A 19762-nucleotide genomic window follows, 5' to 3' on the forward strand; every position below is an offset into this window, starting at 1 on the left:
ACAAGGCAAAGAACAAGATATTTATCTCAAAGAATAGTAAAGTATGAACTCAGCGGCAAAGAATAATGTAATCATCAGAATTCTCTGCTCCTGTGCATCGGCTGCTGACCCCAGCAGAAAAAATAAATCACACAACTACATTATTACCTAGTGCCGCTCATAATTTATTGCTGCTAATTTCAGCTGGGCTCTCATTTTAACTGGAAATGGTTCATATATTCCATGTCAGCTTCCAGTAAGGAAGCTGTTTACTATGTAAAAAGTAACATTTCAGACCATCATTCCTCAAGTCCTTCCTAATCTCTATTATCTTCAAGGTCATATACAAGGTCATTGTAAAATCCTGCCATCTATCTGCACAGGAAAACATACTGGTGTTAAGCATAAATCCTCCCAACTTTCAGCTGCCCTACCAGCAAACTTCATCCTTCCTTTAACTCATCCTATCAAAAGATATCTGGTTCACTTGAGTGTTTTATCAATACCTTAAACTTATCTTCGATCTCTCTCCCTGATGGTGCCTTCATTTTAATGTATACCTGAAGTCTCCAATCTTAAAAATAACTATAACAAAAAAAGCTGTCTCTGCATCCCTGTCTCTCATTCAACAATAATAACCACTTCTTGAATTCTCATTTTTGGTTGTGGTTTAGCTGGGATAAAACCTGGCTATGTCCCAAAACCTAAATCATTGCAATGATTTCTACATATGCAATGATAAGGTACTTACTAGTTTCAGTGAATAGAAATAGAACGCATTTTTAAAATCCACAACCTATATAGTTTCTAGAATGTACATCAGTTTATTTTAAAGACTGTCGTTTTCTACAATAAATTCATTTTTAGCATCTTGAACACTTTGACTCAACAACTTCTGACTTATTAACATTTACAGGAGGACATACACTAGTGGTGAAAATAAATGTACAAGGTTTTCAACACACTGACTCATATGTTAGAAACCATGATTGTATTCATTTCTCTTATCAAACACAAAATAAATATAAAACAGGTCTAATTATTACATGATAATCTTCATTCTGAATCTTCTCCTCTTCCTCTTCCTCTTCTTTGGCTTCTCTTACAGAAGCTATAGCAGGACCATCCTGGAGAAGCATGTCAGCACATGATCCCGACTTCTTAGCTCGTATCTCAGGAGTGTCATCATTTTGGGGGCTAAGATGATTATCTGGTGGTGACAAATCTCTTGATTTCTGAGTTCGAGACAACTCAATAGTAAGTCTCTTTTAAAACAAAACAGCACAAATAAACATGAGTCATAGCAGTGTTTCTGTGGTAGAGTAAAAAATATTTCAAGTAAAAAAAATATATCTACATGTTTCTAAAACCATTTCTTGAACTATCTCTCATCACCTCCTGCTTTTTGCTTATGAAAAAAATCTATGATGAAGAAAAACTGCCTAATTTATTTTCAACCTTCTCAAATCTAGCCCAAACTGTATAGTAAATAGAGGCGGTTTTAAAAAATACACTTAACCTGAAAATCTCTGAAAGTATGTGTTTATTCATATTTTCCTCCCTATTAACCACTCTCAGCACTTCAAACCTCCCACCCCATCCCAATTTCCACTGGCAGAAAGAAACATTTCTTATATAATTTAGTTACTATTGTAAAATAAAAATTCATTAACTGATCCTCCCTGGTGCTCAATTCAACAATAGTGAGAATTCAAGATGAGGCAACTTTGTTGTTCTATAGCTTTGAGTCCTCTAAATTTAAGACAGCATGGGAAAGAGAAATATCCAAGTCACGGAGAGAAACACAAAGAGATTATACTTCAAACCAGAGTAGCACTGTCCAATACAATTTTATGTGATGATGAAAATGTTCTATATCTGCAATGCCCAATACAAGCATTTGAAATGTGGCTAGTACAAATAAAGAGCTTAAGTTTACATAGCCATATGTGACTTAGGGACTACTGAACAGGACAGTGAACAATTAGAGGTTCAAAGATGGTGAAAATGGAGAACAAGAAAACTAGATTTTTATAAAAGCTACAAATAGCAATAAATATCCTAAATCTAATTACAAATGTTAACAGGCCAATAAGACAATATGAAACACCAAACCCAAAAAACATGGGTTTTTTGCTTACCTCTTTAAGGTTATTTATTTGCTGGATATAGCTAGTCTGTGCAGCTTCCAATTGAGTGATATACCAATGCTGGTCACGGCATTTTTGAAAGAAAGTTGGTGAACGAACCTGAAACCTTAAAAGAACAGCTGTACATGAAAAATAATCCAAATAGTAAAACATTATCAACCAAGCCTTGAATCTATAACTATAACATTTGAAGTCTGATTACATTGCAAGGCCAAAATTCAAAATGAACTCAGAGTTTTTCATATTCGTCATTTATACATATAGTTCAAATTATAATAAGGTTCTGAAAAGTCATCTGTAAGTCAGTTGTCTAAATTTAAACTGCATTTCTCTAAAGAAATTAACATTACACATTATTGTTAACCTACTAAAGCATATTTATTATAATAATCTAGCTTAAATATAATATTGATCTTGAGTTAGGAAGAAGAGGACCACACTATGCAGAAAGGAGGAAGCTATCTTTCCTAGCCCTTTCTTGTCTAGTTCAGACTCAAACAGGCAAAGTATGTTTCAGGTGCTGCTCTTTTTCCTTCCCTCTTCCATCTCACATTCCCGTATTTACTGCTCCTCAGTTAAAAAACCACTTAAAGGGTCAACTACCCAAGACTGCTTTATTATTCCCCAAAGTTTCATGCTCTAAATAACCTATATTCTCAACCACTCCAGATAGCAACTTAAAATCAAAACTTTCCATGTATCACAATATGGCATATTTCAGCTAGGGTTAGGAAAAACCAAGTATCTACATTAAAGCATATTAATGAATAAATGACAGAATCTTAATCTATTTAGAGCTATCCGTACTTTTAGAAAACTAATACTTATTAAAGCAAAAAACAAAAACAAAAAAAGATTATCTTTGTTATACAGCCAAACATAACTACATTTACAGTGAAAAAAATTACAGTAATGTGTAAAGATGTTTCTGAAGAATCATAAGAGACAAGACTAATTTGGAAGTCTGCAAATCCCCCTTCCAGTCTTGCCAACCTTATGTTAACTATTATTCCATTTTTTTCTAGGATTTTATAGCTAGTGTGAGAATCTACTGACCATCTAATTGTTATCTGCAGAAAATATCTATTTTTAGTCAAGGATACTCGTGCATCAGCGGGTAGAGATGATTCATTCAATCACCATTCTGAATGGATACTGCCCAGACAGTATACACTCCTAAGACGTTAGTAAAACTTTCTAAAGATTATCTCTGAATGACTAATGAAATCATGGTCAACACTACACATTTTTAGTATTTATACCATTAAAACAAAAGCAAGCAGCAGGCAAAATTCCTTAATTTTCTTTTAGTAGAATAAAATAAACATATTTATTCAAATATAGTTATAGAAAAGGCTTAAGTAACTTTCTAATAAGTACATAAGAATTACATCAGAATCTTGAATTGAGGTTTAAATTTTGAACAATCTCTCATTAAATATTACAATAAGATAATTAAAAGTCCCCTCTCCATGAACCCCATAGCAATTTATTTATACTGCTATGACAGCACTACCATACAGAATAATAAATTCTGCCCATTTCATCTTGAGTTTCCTATGGACAAAAACCATATCTTATTCTCTTTTAATATTAGCCCGAGGCCAGGCACAGACTCAGTAGATGCTGCTAAACAAACAATAATTAAACATCACAACAGCAATCTGTTCCTGTACTAAATCTGTAAGTAAAAGTTTTGTTATAAACAGGGATGGCCTACTTAAAGAACTAGAAGGTAAGCTAAACTACATTAAAAAAGGAAAACTCTCGCAGATTGCCACCAGAAAGATTCGACATTACTGTGACTCCAACAAAGAGAGGACTAAGGCTATAAAAAATGGCTCTTCTCCTGGTTGGTAAAATTAATGCTTGAATAATTTTACAATCCTCTCTATGGTTATAGTGTAAAATAGCAACAGATTATTTCTTTTGGTAAATAACTTTTTAAAAATACAAGAAAACTAAAAGGTTCTAAAATGGAAATAATCTCCAAAAGATGACAAAAACATGATTTTTTCCTACACTGAAAATGCAACAATCTTTTTCACTTCTTTATTCTCTCAGAGAAATTACGAAGAACATGTAATAGAAAAAGGTGACATAACAGCAACTTATTCAGCATGCTAAAGAACAAAGAGCTCAGAACAAGTGAAATTTAAAAGTATATCAAATCACTTGCAAGGAAAAAGCTTTTAAAATTGTTTAGATGGAAACTTTCTAAACTGTTAAAACATTCTGAAACCTCTCAGTTCAAAATACATTTGAATTTTTTTTTTATACTCAAGTTCTCATTTTGATTATCAGCAAAACATCATATAATAATGCCCCAAACTTCTGACTTATAACGGTTACCCCAACATTAAATGGGGCTCTTGTGGTTTTATAGTGTTTGTTCCAGCCTTCCTTGAAAATAACACGGAAACTGCTATCACTTAATTTGTTTTCATCAGTCTTCATCTCTATCATCTTACTTTTCATTTGCTGTTAGCCAGAAGGAACTGAAAATCTTTTTGTGAAATTAAGCTTATAAAACCGTCACCCATATATATAATGTCAATTGAAAAACATAAGCCCTTGATCCCTCACTATTCTTCGATTTCCAAATGGTGAGGTTAGAAGCTCAACAGATAAATGCGACATTATTTATTAGAAGTGGTAGTTTCTTTTTTATGCAATTACTAACTAGATGTCAAACACATTTCTCACTCTTTTAAACTACTCAATGACTACACAGGATTCCTGAAATGGAATGGTTAAGAACACGGTAAAGTTATAGTTAGTATGAATTTTATTCATCTTTGTTAAATAAATAAACTTTAAAATAAAGTTCTGGTGATATTATTCTCTCATGATAAAAATCATAATATTGAATGTTTCCTACTACCTTAAAATCACTGTATCATTTTGTCGATTCAAGTATCCTTCATTTGCAAGTAAGTCCAAACGAAAAAATCTGTTATAGCCCCAGCATTCTCCTACTTCAAAGTCAGATGCAAACTCTCGAATTATATTTTTTGTAGGATCATTGCAGGACTGATGAACCATTTCTACACGATATTCATATCTAAAATTGAAAAACGGAATGTTAATATAGTTAGTAAAACAAGAATATCAAACAGACTCATTAAAACATTAAGTAAGGTCATTTAGTAATTGCCTGAGAAGAAACTTACTGATATATACAATTACATTTCTTTCATGAAGGACTGTATTACTTATAAGGACAGCGGTATTATGAATGGACTACCACAACATGATTAGCACTAGGTCTTTTTTTCCTCTTAAAAATGTGTTTTACCAATAGAGCAGGTATAAAACATCACCTAAATAAACAAACAAACATGTATAAAATAGTACTTTCAAAGTTACTTTGTTTTGGCAAAGTTACATATTTTTCCATATACTCATTACTATATTTCCTCAAATGTAAATATTCTGCCATTTCCTTTGAGGTTTATCGCTATGTAATTTTAAAATAAATAAGAAATTTTGCAATACACTATATATTTTTCTAATTCAAGGTATAATAAATTAACTATGTACTGACAAAGTCAAACCTATGAAGTTTTCTAACAGAAAATAAGTATACATCAAGAAAGCCAATATATTCAGATTTCCATATCTTATGGAGTATATGTTCTGGGGTGATGAAAACATTCTGAAACTAGAGAGAGGTGGTGGTTTACAACAATGTAAATGCACTAAATTCCATTGAATTGTATATTTTTAAATGAATAATTATATATCATGTAAATGTCACCTAAAAAAAACTTTTTACTTCTATTTTAAAAATGAGTAGTAAAACTAAGAACTCATAGAGAAACAATCAAGAATACTTAAAATCCAGGGAGAAAAACATTAATGCACATGGTCACATACATCTGGGATCAAACCAGGTAGAAGTTTAAAATTTATATGAAAGTTTTTGAAAAAAGTTTTTATCTGCATTAGTTTGTTGTAATCATAATAAATACAGACCTATATTTATAATAAATACAGCAATTAATCCAATCTACATAATTTATATAATATCTCAACCCCAATTTTAGATAAAACTAAAACCTTATATTTGAATATTCCAACTTAAATTCTTTCCTACTGTTAAACTGAGTGTGAAAAACTTAACTGTTAACTTAAAAATTTTAGTCTCAATAAAATTTCACCCCCAAGAAAGTACTACTCTTTCCTTAAGCGACTCTAAGAAATTCTCTTCTCAAAAACAAAACTCACTCCACATAGAGTCAATTCCAGGATGCCACTCATGTGCAGATTCCTCTGAAAGCCCACACACACGTGTATGCTAACACACACTATTATATTGAGATAATTAAGCATAATGAAACTATGAGAGTACTTCTACAGGGACCCAGGTAATATTAAAATCTAGATAATGATACAATAATTTAAGTCTTTATTCCATATTTTGGCAGTTAAACTACCTCATTGTTAAACTCTGAATTCCACAACTGAATGACATTTCAGTATCGTGAAAGAATATTCTAAACCCTTCTCTAGAGTTACTGAAGCATTAAGAGAATTAACATGATGTCTGTTTTCACCAGAATAGAACAGATTAAGGTGTTTAGATAATATCTAACGAATATAGAAATTTTAATTTTTTTCAACCTTAGTATCCTGAATGTTAATATTTCATCATCACTGGTGTTATTGCTATTAGTAAGACAATGTGAACTTTAAGTTTCCGAAGTGTACATGCTCAACAATAAAAGCACCAAGATGAAACCAGTACCAAAGACCCTAAGAAATGTCACAAAATCTACATATCAGTAAGAGAAGAAGCTTCCCAAAACAAGAAAGAGAGCTAATCAGAAAACACTTTTCAAGAGACATGGACAAGTCCAAGTCTGATGGTAGCAAAAGGGACATGAACAAAATCCTGTAATCACTGAACTGCTTATACTAACTCTGCCCAAGATCAACCACCTTCCAACCACAAGGGCTGATTTCAGGAAATTAAACAGAGCTTGGTTAAGAACAAAAACAGAGACCGAAAAATCTGTGTTAAATAGATTGCTGTTTGACGATGTTGAACCTGAGTGAATAACTTAATAACTTAACTAAGCCACTATGTCCCATCTGTGAAATGGGAGTGGTAATAGAACCTATAGCTCACAAGGTGGAAGTAAAGCAGAATGAGTTATATAATGCAGAATGGGTGCCGAATATATAAATGAGTTATATATTTGGCAGATGTTAGCTGTTATAACAACAATACAGGTGAGTACACCATGTCATATTAGACAGGAGATCTGGAGCAGAACTCTAAAACATACTTAGAATCAAAGGCCAGAAACCTTTCCAGATTACTAGCATCTTTTTGTTTTGACTTACCAATAGTGGCAAAAATATTCTGCATTACGGTTTATGCCAAAGGTAGTTAAACTGTAGGCTGTATATCCCTGGGGGTCAGTCCTCATGATCCTTTCAGGGATCTAAAAAGTCAAAACCATTGGCATAACAATACTAAGACATTTCTTTTTCACTCTGTTGGCATTTGCACTAATGGTGCAAAAGCTATGGTAGTCAAAATGTACCAGCAGTCATATTGTTCAATGCCATACACTTTCAGACAGAAAAATACTGCCAGTGTCTCTTAATGTCTTTGATATTGTAAAAATGATGTTATTAAACTTCAACTTCTGCTGTCACAAAACAGGAGACACCCATAAAGTACTTATGCTACATAGTGATGTACAATGGTTGTCTTAGGGAAATCACTTTATTCCACTGAGTTGCAAGCTCATTAGTCACTTTTTTTGATGAAACATGAAACTAAAACAACTGACAAACAATTGTAGGTATCCGGTAGACATTTCTGGACCAAAACAACTAAGAACAAGAACTGTTAGTATTTGTTGTTATGATAAAACATAAGCTTTTAAAAAACCATAATTCTAGAAAATGTATATGTGCCACATGAGCTTAAAAGCTTTCCAATACTTCAAGACCTCCCTGATGAAAATTGTGATATCAGTGAATGTGATTATCTGATATTATATAATGAAATGTGTCAACTGAGTTATTTAGTAAACCATTTTTTTCCAAATGATCAATTTGTGATTACAAAATCATGCACAAATGAAAGAGTCAATCCAAGAAAGATTAACAAAGTTTTTATTGTTTGTTTTTTGAGTAAACAACTTGAATGAAGTATAACAAAACTACCTGAAGTATACAACTTGGTAGGTTTTGACCTATGTTTACACTCATGAAACCATCACCATTAGCACAATCAAGATACTAAATATATCTTAAGTTTCCTCTGCCTTTAGTAATCCCTCCCTCCACCCTCTACCCAACCCCAGCCCTGTTTTTCTCCCATCTCCAAGCAACCACACACCTGCATAGTCACTATAGATTAGTTTGCAATCTTCTAGTTTTATATATGTGGAACCATATATACATGCTTTTCTGTGTCCAGATTTTTCATTAAGAATAATGAAAAGTTACTCATGTTGTTGCATGTATCAACAGTTCATTACTTTTCATTATTGAGTAGTATTCCATTACATAGACATGCCAAAATTTGTTTATCGATTCATTTCTTGGTGGAAATTGAGGGTTAATTTTATTTGGCTATTACAAATAAGACTGTTATGAACATATGTGTAAAAAGTCTTTGTATGGACATATAGTTCCTCTTCTCTTTGGTAAAAACCGAGGAGTGAGTCATACAGTGTTAACTTTTTAACAAACCACCAAATGGTTTACAAAAATGGTTATATCATTTTACATTCCCATAAGAACATTTGAGACTTCAAATTTCTATATATTCTTGCTAACATTTGGTATGATCTCTTTAATTTTAGCCACTCTAATGTATAGTGGTATCGTACTATTGATTTCCATTTCCCTAAAAATAAACATCCTACATAGGCTTCTTTTGCCATCCATGTATTATCTTTAGTGAGATATTTGACAAACTTTTTAACCACATCAGAGTAAAAAAAAAAAAATCTTATTTTTTTATTTTTGAGCCCTGAGAGTTCCTTGTATATTCTGGATACAAGTCCATGAATTTTGAAGAAAATAACTTTATAATTTTCATGAAGTTTAATTTATAAATGTGTTCTTTAATGGACTGTGCTTTGGAGTTTTAAGTAAAATATCACTGCCCACCCAAAGTCACGGATTTTCTCTAGTGTTTTCTCCTGTAAATTTTATTGCTTTACAATTTAAATCTAGGTCTATGATCAATTTTCAGTTAATTTACATATAAAGTATGAGGCATGAATCTAAGTTTTTTTACATATGGATATACAAATGTTCAATCACCATTTGTTGAAAAGACTATATTCTCTGTAGCACTGCCTTTGCATCTTTGTCAAAAATCAGTTACCCTTATAAATATGGGTTTATTTCTGGATTCTCTAGTATATTCCATTGATCAATTTGTCTATCCTTCTGATAACACTATGCTGTATTATGCTAATACAACAGCTTTATTATAACTATTTTATTATAATTCTCATAATCGTAGTTTTAGCCCTCAGATTTTGTTCTTTTGATTTCGATAATTTCCTCTATTGCTTTTGTTTATTTCATTGTATTCTGCTTCGATCTTTATTATTTCTTTTCTTCTGCTTTCCAATTAACTTGTTCCTTTTCCTAGTTTATTCATGTAGACATTGAGAACATTGATTTACAACTTTCTGCTTTTCGTTTATACAGGCATTTAGTGCTATAAACTCTCTCCTATCTACTGCTTTAGCAGCATATCACAAATTCTGGTATGTTGTTTTCATTTTCATTTAGTTCAAAATACTTTTTCCCTCCTCTTTAGTCCCCACCCCCCACTTCCACCCCTGATCTATGGATGTTATCGTCTCCCTTTAAGAACTGGATCTCTGAAGGCATCTCCCCCCACCCGCTCGCAGCATGCACCCAGGACCTGGTGCACCCGGGGTATGGTCTGTGGCTCCACCTAGGGCGCAAACCCAAGACTTTCTGCAGGTAAAGCAGACATGCTAACCAGTACACTATGGAGCCACCTCCAAAATACTTTTTAAAAATCTTTTATGAGTTCTACTTTGATCCAAGGGTTATTCAGAATTATGTTATTTAACTTTTAAATATTTCAGATTTACAAAGTATCTGTTATTAATATCTAAATTCTATTATGGTAGGAGAACAAATTTTGAATGAATTAATCCCTCTGAATTTATTGAGACATGTTTTAGGTCTCAGAATATGATCTATCTTGGTAAATATTCTGTATGCACGTAATAATTCATTCTGCTACTGTTGGCTCAAACATTATATAAATGTCAATCAGCTCAGATTGGGTAATAGTGTTGTTCAAATGCACCATATCCTTTATTTTTTTACCTGCTTTCAATTGAAAGAAAGGTTTCTATCTACTTCTCCATGTACTTCTATTAGTTTTTGCTTCATATATTTTGAAGAACCACTATCAGGGACACCAACATAAATGTTTAGAATTGTCGTATGTCCTCTTCATTAATTTATCCTTTTATCACTAAGAAATAATATTAAATAACGTAACATTCTTTGCTTTTAAATCTACTTTGATCCAACTTGCTTATCATTTGTACTAGTGTATCTTATGTTTAAAGTGCATTTATTGTAGACAGTACCTACTCGAGTTTTGTTATTTTAGACAATCTGACAATCTCTGCCTTTTAATTGGGGTGTTTAGACCATTTAAATTAATACATTTTAGTAACTGTCACGTCTGTTCTTTGTTATCTGTTACCTTTTTCTGCCTTCTTTAGAAGTTTACATTTTAGCCTCTCGGTTGCTTTATTAGCTATATGTCTTTGCCATTTTAGCAGTGGCTTTATAGTTTATAGTTGTGGTATGCTGAATGATGTCATCTCCTGCCCTAAGATATCCACATTTTAATCCCTGGAACGTGTACATGTAATGTTACTTTATATGGCAAAAAAGGGGAGTATAGCTGTGATTGAACTAAGGATCTTGAGATGAAGGGACTATCCTGGATTATCTGTGTAAACTCTAAATGTAATTATGAGTGTTGTTTTAAGATGGAAGCAGAGGAAGATGTGACAGAGACAGAAAAAGACAAGGCAATGTGACCAAAGTCAAAGACAGGAGTGATGTAGTCACAAGCCAAGGAATATTGGCAGCCACCAGAAGCTGAAAGGGGCAAAGAATAGATTCTACCCTAATGCCTCTGAAGCTAGGACAACCCTACTGAAACTCTGATTTTGGCCTAGCAATAGTTTTTGGATTTTTGGCCTCCAGAACTATGAAAGAAATAATTTCTATTGTTTTAGCCACCAAGTTACAGCAGGCAAAGGAAACCAATACAATTATAATAATATAATTTATTACAGTCTAGCTTTGTCTGATACATATAGTACCAGAATCTCACAAAACTGTTCCCATGCTCTACCCTTTTGGCTTTTATGCTTTTGTTGCCCTGTATTTTACTTTTATATATAATGTAAATCCAAAAATACAATATTATTATTTTTGTTTACATAGTCAGTTAGCATTTAAAGTTATTTTAATAGAAACAATTTTGTATTTACCCATGAAATTTCCATTTCAGCTATTCTTCATTCCTTTGCTTAGATTCAGATGTCCAACTAGTATTATTTTCCTTCTATGTAAAGCATGTGCTTTAACATTTCTTACAGTCTAGGTCTGAAAATGCCTTTATTTTTTAAAAGATATTTTTGCTGAGTACGGCATTCTAGGTTACTTTTTTCCTTCAGTCCTTTTAAGATGCTCCTGTTATCATTTTACTGGTATTGTTTCCAGTGAGGTATCTGATTTCATTCTATTCTTTGTGCCTCTACAAATGTCTTTTTTTTTCCCATTGCCAGTTTAAGATTTTCTGTTTATCAATGGTTTTGATCAATTAGATTATAATGTGTTTTGCTGTTTCTTTCACGTTTCACGTGCTTGCAGTTCACTTAACTTTCTGAATCTCCGGGTTTAAAGTTTTTATCAAAGTTTGGAAAGTTTTCACCATCATTTATTTATTTTTCCTTCCGATACCTTCCTTAAGGAACTCCAGTTATCTCAACATTAAGCTGCCTCAAGTTCTACTATTTTGGAATTTGTTTTTCTAGGTTTCATTTTGGACAGTTTCTACTGCTATGCCTTCAAGTTCATTAATCTTTTCTTTTGCAATATCTATTCTGTCATTCATGCCATACATTGCATTTGTCATCTCAAATATAGTTCATTTTTAAGTTCGATTTGAGTTTTATATCTTCCATATCTCTACTTCTCAACAAATGGAAGTTAACAACTGTCTTAAATGTCCTTCTACCCATGACTTGCATGAAAATCCAGTTGTGTTTTTAAACCATATTCAAAAATTTCTATAAATGCAAAATAGTTTACTCATCAAATATTTTGTTTTAAAGTTATTATTCATTAAAATGTTATTTGTTAATATACATTAGATTATGATTTTTAAGTGAATAAAAATTAAAATTTTTTAAGTTTCTAATTCAGAAAATATCAACAGATATAACCCACCCAAATAAAAGGTTTTTGCTCAATTCTGATTATTGTCATTATTGATTATGTCTTTCTGCCTCTTTGCATTAATCTTTGACTGAACAGCAGATATTGTAAATTTTACTTCACAGGGTGCTGGATATTTTTGTAATCTTACAAATTTTCATGAGCTTTGTTCTAGATACAGTTGAACTTAACTATTCTCCACTATTGAGGCAAAAATTTCCTAAGTACTCTACACAGTGCCCCATGAATTATAAGTTTCACCACTGCAGTGATGGTAACAGACACAGTTTGAGCACCAGGCAACACTTCCTCCAATCCTTTCACGTGGCTCTTTCTCTAAGCCTCACACACAATTCCTGATCAGTAAGTACTCTGCTGAGTACTTGAAAAAACCTGCTATACATCTCTGCAGTTCTCTGTGCAACTCTCTCCTCTTCGGTATTCTGTCCAATACACACTAGCTACATTAGTATTCCAGGATATGACACTGTCTCAACTCACGGAATCTGCCAGATTCTGTCTCAACTCACGGAATCTGCCAGATTCTGTCTCAGTTCCCCGCCCCAGTGTTACAGCCTGAAAATTCTCTCAAGGCTGTAAACTGGGGCAATTATAGAGCTAATTTATCTGTTTGTTGTCTATCGGGAACTGCCTTCATTTGTTGTCCAGTGTCTAGAAAATGTTACTTTTCTTTTTTGGAAGGTTGTTGCAAGAGGAAAGGTTATTTCTCTGTTACCCCATTACAGCTGAAAGCAGACACCTCATGACAAACCAACTTGTAATAGAGTAAAATAAAATTTACTGATATCGTTCCGGATTCCACATTACAAATTACATTTAACAACCAACCACTTGTTTGATCTTGGGTAATATCAAAGAAAAGTTGCAGTTATCTAAAACTGCTTTTTAAAATCTTCCTCCCTTTTTCATGACAAGAAAAAAATTTTTGTAATTTTGTATGGTGAGAGATGGTAATGATTTATTGTTGGTGATCATTTCTCAGTGTATACAAATAACAAGTCATTATATGTTGTACACCTAAAACTAATATGTTATATGCCGATTACATCTCAATTAGATAGACGACAGACAGAATATTCCTCCTTAACTAAAAGTAGATTAGATTAGTGGTTGCCAGGGATAGGGAGAAGGGAAATGAGAACTGCCCACTAAAGAGTATGGAGTTTCTTTGTAAGGTGATGAAAATGTTTTGAAATTAGACATTGGTGATGGTAGATTTTAGTGAATATACTGAAAAATCTACTGAATTTTACACTTATTTATAAGATAAAATTAATGGTATATGAATTATACCTCACTAAGAAAAACTTCTCAACTGCATGATATTCAAAATCTATGAGGCCAGATTTTATATACGTACTTCAACCAAAACAAGTTATTGCACGCGAATTAAATATAGAAGCAGACGTGAAAATGTGGTCATTTTTTAAGTCATACATTAAGAGATTTCCAAAGATGTAAAACAATAAAAGTTTTTTCATCAAATATTATTTTGCTTTAGAAAGTTATTTTTCAAGAAAATGTTATTTATGTTAATAAGTAATATTTATTATTGAAGTTAATTAATAAAAATTTAAAATTTCTTCTCAGTTTGAATTTCTAATCCAGAAAATATCAATTGATATAACCCCTATAAAAAAAAATAAAAAATAAAAAAACTCTTTGGGTTTCCCAATAAACTTTAAGCATATAAAGAATCTTCAGATCATAGGATTTCAGAACTGCCAGTCTGTCATCATACTGTTTCAGTATACAGCTTAACAAACATAACAATACAGTAATTAACAAAGTAGTTAATAAGAAATGCTAAAAGTAATGTATGTAAACACACTATAAAGTTTGTTATTTAATTGCATCTCTTACTTGGAAGTTTCAGGCAAGCCAGCTGAGAGTTCCAGAAACACAGATAAGTAGTAACCACGAACAACGCCATTTCCATCCTTAAAGAAAAAAAGATGTTATACAAACAAATTCCAGATCAATTTAAATGTAAAAAATTAAGCCACAGTAAAACAAACAAAAAAATACAAACTAATCTGATATTTGGATTGGGAATATTTCTAGGCTTAAAAACAGTAAGAGAAATAATAAAAAAACTAGAAGATTTGAGTCTAACAACTCAAAACTTTTGCACATTAAAAAAAATTAAGGCACACAAACTAAGAAAAATATCAATAATTATTAAGAATGAAGAGTTTTAACATATATACAGAACTCTTAAAAATCAGCCTCCAAGAAAATATCAAAAAAAAAAAAACCAACAACAAAAACTCTCCTCAATTTTACCAGGAATGAGATAAAAAATGAAACGTTTACCACCAAAAAAAGAGTGAAATAGAAAGAGGTAACACTTGATGTTGAAAGTAATTACAGATCATTTCTGTGTTTTACATGTTAGCATTCCATATAAGATTCTGTATGGAGATTGAGAAGTTTAAATTTCTATTACAAAGATAATTATTCCGCTCTATTTCTCCAGTACTTTGCTCACATGTCTACTTTTTTCAAGAATTACACTTGTTAAAACTACATGTATAAATATGTTTCCCCAACCAGATAGTGAGGGCTAAGGGCAGGGATCCCATTATTCATCTCTGGTGTCTACTAGGATATGATGATATAGGGGGACTCCTTCATTTCTAGGCTATCTGCTCTAAAAGGTCCTGAGGCAGCTCTCAGGGTAATCACTCAGTAAATACTATTGAATAAATCGATTACTAGTTAAGTGGAAAAGTAAAATTATAGTGACAAAAGCAGATCTGTAGTTGCAAAGGAGTCAGGAAGAAAAAAAAAAGGGATTAGTTGAAAAGGGGAATGAGATAACATAAGTATCATAATGATTATATGACTGTGTTAAGACTTGCCAAAATCAGTGAATTTTATTCAATATAAATTATAGCACAAATCACTGTGATTTTTTAAAAATCAATCAACATCCTTGTTCAAATAGCTGAGGTTTTTCTTCTTATGAATTATGTTCCTAGAACAATTTCCTTGGAGGGAATAAATATTTTTCACTCCTGATCTTTATCAGCAAATAATAGTAGAAATTTCTTTTTTATTTGATTTTTATCATAATTTTATGGAACAAAATTTTTTACTACTCTTATTTACATGCCATCTATACTTCTAACAAAATACTGGCTTTAAGATTTTTCAACAGGCAGAGGTTCTGAAAAGATCACTGCAATGGCAGCATAGTTTTTGCAACTCCAGATGCAAACATAAAACAAAAAACAAAGGGACGGCAAAACCAAAAGCTCGCAAACAACATTTACAACAAAACTAGACCACAATCCCCAAAACACAAGCAGGTAAAGACATATGAATTATAACCACAAAGACCTACTTGATATCAACATTTGTGTGAGAGAAAGACAGGGGAAGCAACGAGGCAGCTAATGAACTAGAAAACAGGAAAACCAGAAAATGGCCAAGAGTTAGTTACTGAAAAACATGGTGAGTCAAATATGACAGCTGAAACTGGAAAGAGCTGTTCAATATAATACCAACTGAGTACAACAGGACATAATAAAAAGTCTGAGACCTAAATGTAGCCTAGTACTCTAAACTCTTAAAAATGAATATTCAGGGCCTCTCAGAATAGATTCGAAGATTGCAAAGAAACAGCCAGGAGTGAAACAAAAGGTAAACAACACAGAAATAACAGAGACAAAGGAGAAGGTCCATAAAAAGTGGAGGAGGGGGTCAGAGTCAGCGAATCTCAAAAAGCACCATATTTTTGATTGAGACATAACACTGGCTATCCACACGCAAAACAATGAAGTTGGACCTGTACACCATATACTAAAAAATTAACTGGAAATGATTCAAAGTTCAAAACATAAGTCCTAAAAACTACAGAACTCTTAAAAAAAAACAGGAGAAAAGCTTCGTGACATTGGATTTGGCAAGCATTTCTCGGTATGAAACCAAAAGCAAAAATAGACAAACTAAGCTACATCAAAATTAAAAACGTCTGTGCATCAAAGGACACAAACAACAGAATAAAAAGCCACCTACAGAATGGAAGAAAATATCTGTAAATCATTTATCTAATAAGGGGTTAATATCCAGAATATATAAAGAACTCCTACAACTCCAAATCAAAAAACGTGATAAAAATGGGCTAAGGATTTCAATACACATTTATCTAAACAGGATATGCAAATGGCCAACAAGCATAAGATGATCAACATCAGTAATCACCAGAGAAATACAAAAATCAAAACCACAACATTACCTCACACCCATTAGGATGACTACTATAAAGGAAACAGAAAACAAGTACTGACAAAGACATGGGGAAACTGGAATCCTAGGTACACTGCTGATGGGAAAGTAAAATAGCGCAACCACTGTGAAAAACTGAATGGAGGTTCCTCTGCAAATTAAAAATAAAATTATCATATGATCCAGCAATACTACTTCTGGGTATATATCCAAAAGAACTGAAAGAAGGATCTGGAGATATTTGCACACCCATGTTCAGAGCATTACTACTCTATAGCCAAGAGGTAGATGCAATCCAGGTGTCCACAGACAGATAGATTAATAAAATGTAGTACATGTACATACAATAGGATGTTACTAAGCCTTTAAAAGAAAGAAAATTCTGACACACATTAGAAGGTGAATGAACCTTAAGAACATTATGTTAAGTGAAAGAAGCCAGTCACAAAAAGACAAACACTGTATGATTCCACATTTATGAAGTATCTAGAGCAGTCATATTCACAGAAACAGATATAGAATAGTGGTTGCCACAGGTTGAGCGCAGAAAGAAATGGGGAGTTATTTCTTAATGGGCAGAGTTTTGCAAGCTGAAAAAGTTCTGGAGATTGGCAACACAACAATATGAATATACTTAATACTACTAAATGTACACTTAGAAATGATTAAGATGGTAAATTCTGTGTTATGCACTATTCGCCTCCCCTCCAAAACAAAGAATAAAGAGCAAAACATCCTTACAGACAATGAAAGCACTCTAGAAAACCACACCCATGGAATCAAAATTGTAAACTGTTTCAAAACAACCTAAAAGACACTAGGGAAATAATGATAGGCTACGGAAAGAAAAAAAGAAAATGAGATGAAAGAATAATACAAATCAGAGTAAGAAAAACTCAAGAATATCAGGTGATAGAACTAAGGAAAGAATTATAAATAGAAAAAGAAAAGGTTATTTAAAAATTAAAGATTGAATTGAAAGGAACACAAGAGCAAGTAGGCACAACAGTTGATATCTTAAAAAAAGAAGTGAATAAAGGAAAAATTTTTTGATGAAGAAAGCTAAAAAAGATTAGAGCGAAAAAGTAATAAATATTGAAAACAGGCAAAAAAAGATTCAAAATGCATAAGAAAAAAATCAAAGGAAGGAACACAACAGATATTTAAAACTATAATTCAGAAAACATTTAAAAAAATAACTAAAACTACATATTGAAAGAGATCGGCATTTAACTGAGAATACTAAACCAGAATGAAAATAACATAGTGGTAAATTACTGAACAGAAAAAGATTTAGGCATCTAGATAATATCAGCAACATTTTAAGGATTAGTTTGTCATCAGACCTTACCTAAAAACAAAGTAGAATTGAATATTTAAGATATCCAATAATAAAAAAAAAAACATAAGCCAGCAATACTGGCTGGCTTTAGAGTACAAACGACACAAACTGTTTTCAACAGAGAAAAACTCAGAGAATATTGTTTCCATTAGCTCTTCCAATAGAATCTACTAGAGAACAAGCTTTGGACATCTGAACCATTGTCTAGACATGGCAGAAGAGGGGAATAAGGAGAGTATAAGCAAAAACATTTTAAAACAGTTCTCAGTGACCAAACTGATGGTAGAATTAGAGATCCTACTCTGAGATTTCTGTGTTTGTAAGATAAAATAAAGTAAATGAGTGACTGATTATGAGATATCCTAATTCATTTCCTATGACTTCAAGAAGTATCAACCCTAGAGTGGAAGAAAAAAGATACAGGTGTAATAGAAAAGGATTAAGTTTAAAAAAAAAATATACCTCTATAGTCCTGAATTTGAATTGTAAATATGAGCATAAACTCATAAATAATTTCATCTTTAAAAAAATATACATACATGTATCAAAAAAACAATATTCTACAATTATAAAGCAATTTTAAAATGTTCATAAATATTTTTTCTCTACTGAGACCCTGGAGCTTATCAACTTCAATTTTATCCACATTTCCTTACACAGTTTTTCTCTAAGTATGCAAAGGTCTTTGGCCTAAAAAAAGGACCAAAAATAAATAAATAAATAACACCAAGAATGAACTCTAATGTAAACTAGGACTTTGGTGATAATGTCAATAAATTCATCAACTGTAACAAATGTACCATACTGGTGCAGAATATGTTGATGGTGGAAAGTGCTGTATATGAGTGGGTCAAGGGATATATGGAACTCTGTATTTTCCACTCAGTTTTGCTGTTAACCTAAAATTGCTTTTAAAAATAAAGTCTACTGAATATATTTTTAAATAAATACAGATCACCTCTCCCCAGAAACATCTACATACATTTACCTATGTATTTCCTAGCTCTGTTCACTAAGGAGGCCTAGAAACAGTGACCAACCTGATAGAAATGAGCATCCCTAGTTCTCAGTTATTTCCTAAAATACAATTTCCACACTAAAAGGAATCAGAGTTCTTTGAATGAAATGGTCGATTCCAGGTACAGAGTAAAAACTGTACAAAATGAGCCTAGAGCATCTTGCCATGGATGAAAACAAGAAAGCTAACTACCAGGGTCACTACTAAGGAATATGAGGGTCAAAGCTAAGTAATACAGAAGCCAACTGAAGAGATTAAATATGTATAAAGCCATAAGCTCATAATGATAATTTTTCACTTTCAGAGAATAATAACAAAAACTAGTAAATAACAAGAAAGAACCCTGCCTCTTCTACTTGAACTGTACTACTGGGTAACCAAATAATAAAGGGAAAGTCTCTTTATAAAAGTGTTACAAGTAACAACTGAAAAAGAAACAATAAAATGAGAATATCAGTGTTTTGCAACTCCTAATGAATTAACAGATATAGGTAATAAGCATCAAGAGCTGCCAATATCACAAAAAAAGAT

At 32.2% G+C, this 19762-nt stretch overlaps 1 protein-coding gene across 7 annotated transcripts in view; it reads right to left on the reverse strand.

The window, feature by feature from the left end:
• TRIM37 (tripartite motif containing 37) overlaps positions 1–19762 on the reverse strand; it is a 154681-nt gene that overhangs the window by 98203 nt on the left and 36716 nt on the right. For all 7 annotated transcript variants that reach the window (XM_039885764.1, XM_039885761.1, XM_039885762.1 and 4 more), the window contains 4 exons: positions 14502–14578; positions 5014–5193; positions 2121–2235; positions 1026–1244 (listed from right to left, as the gene is read on the reverse strand). In XM_039885764.1, the coding sequence (XP_039741698.1) occupies positions 1026–1244; positions 2121–2235; positions 5014–5193; positions 14502–14578 (591 nt within the window). The remainder of the gene's footprint in view (positions 1–1025; positions 1245–2120; positions 2236–5013; positions 5194–14501; positions 14579–19762) is intronic.

The sequence above is a fragment of the Pteropus medius genome, unplaced genomic scaffold, assembly GCF_902729225.1.
Source record: "Pteropus medius unplaced genomic scaffold, Ma_sr-lr_union100, whole genome shotgun sequence".
Taxonomy (NCBI): Eukaryota; Metazoa; Chordata; class Mammalia; order Chiroptera; family Pteropodidae; genus Pteropus; species Pteropus medius.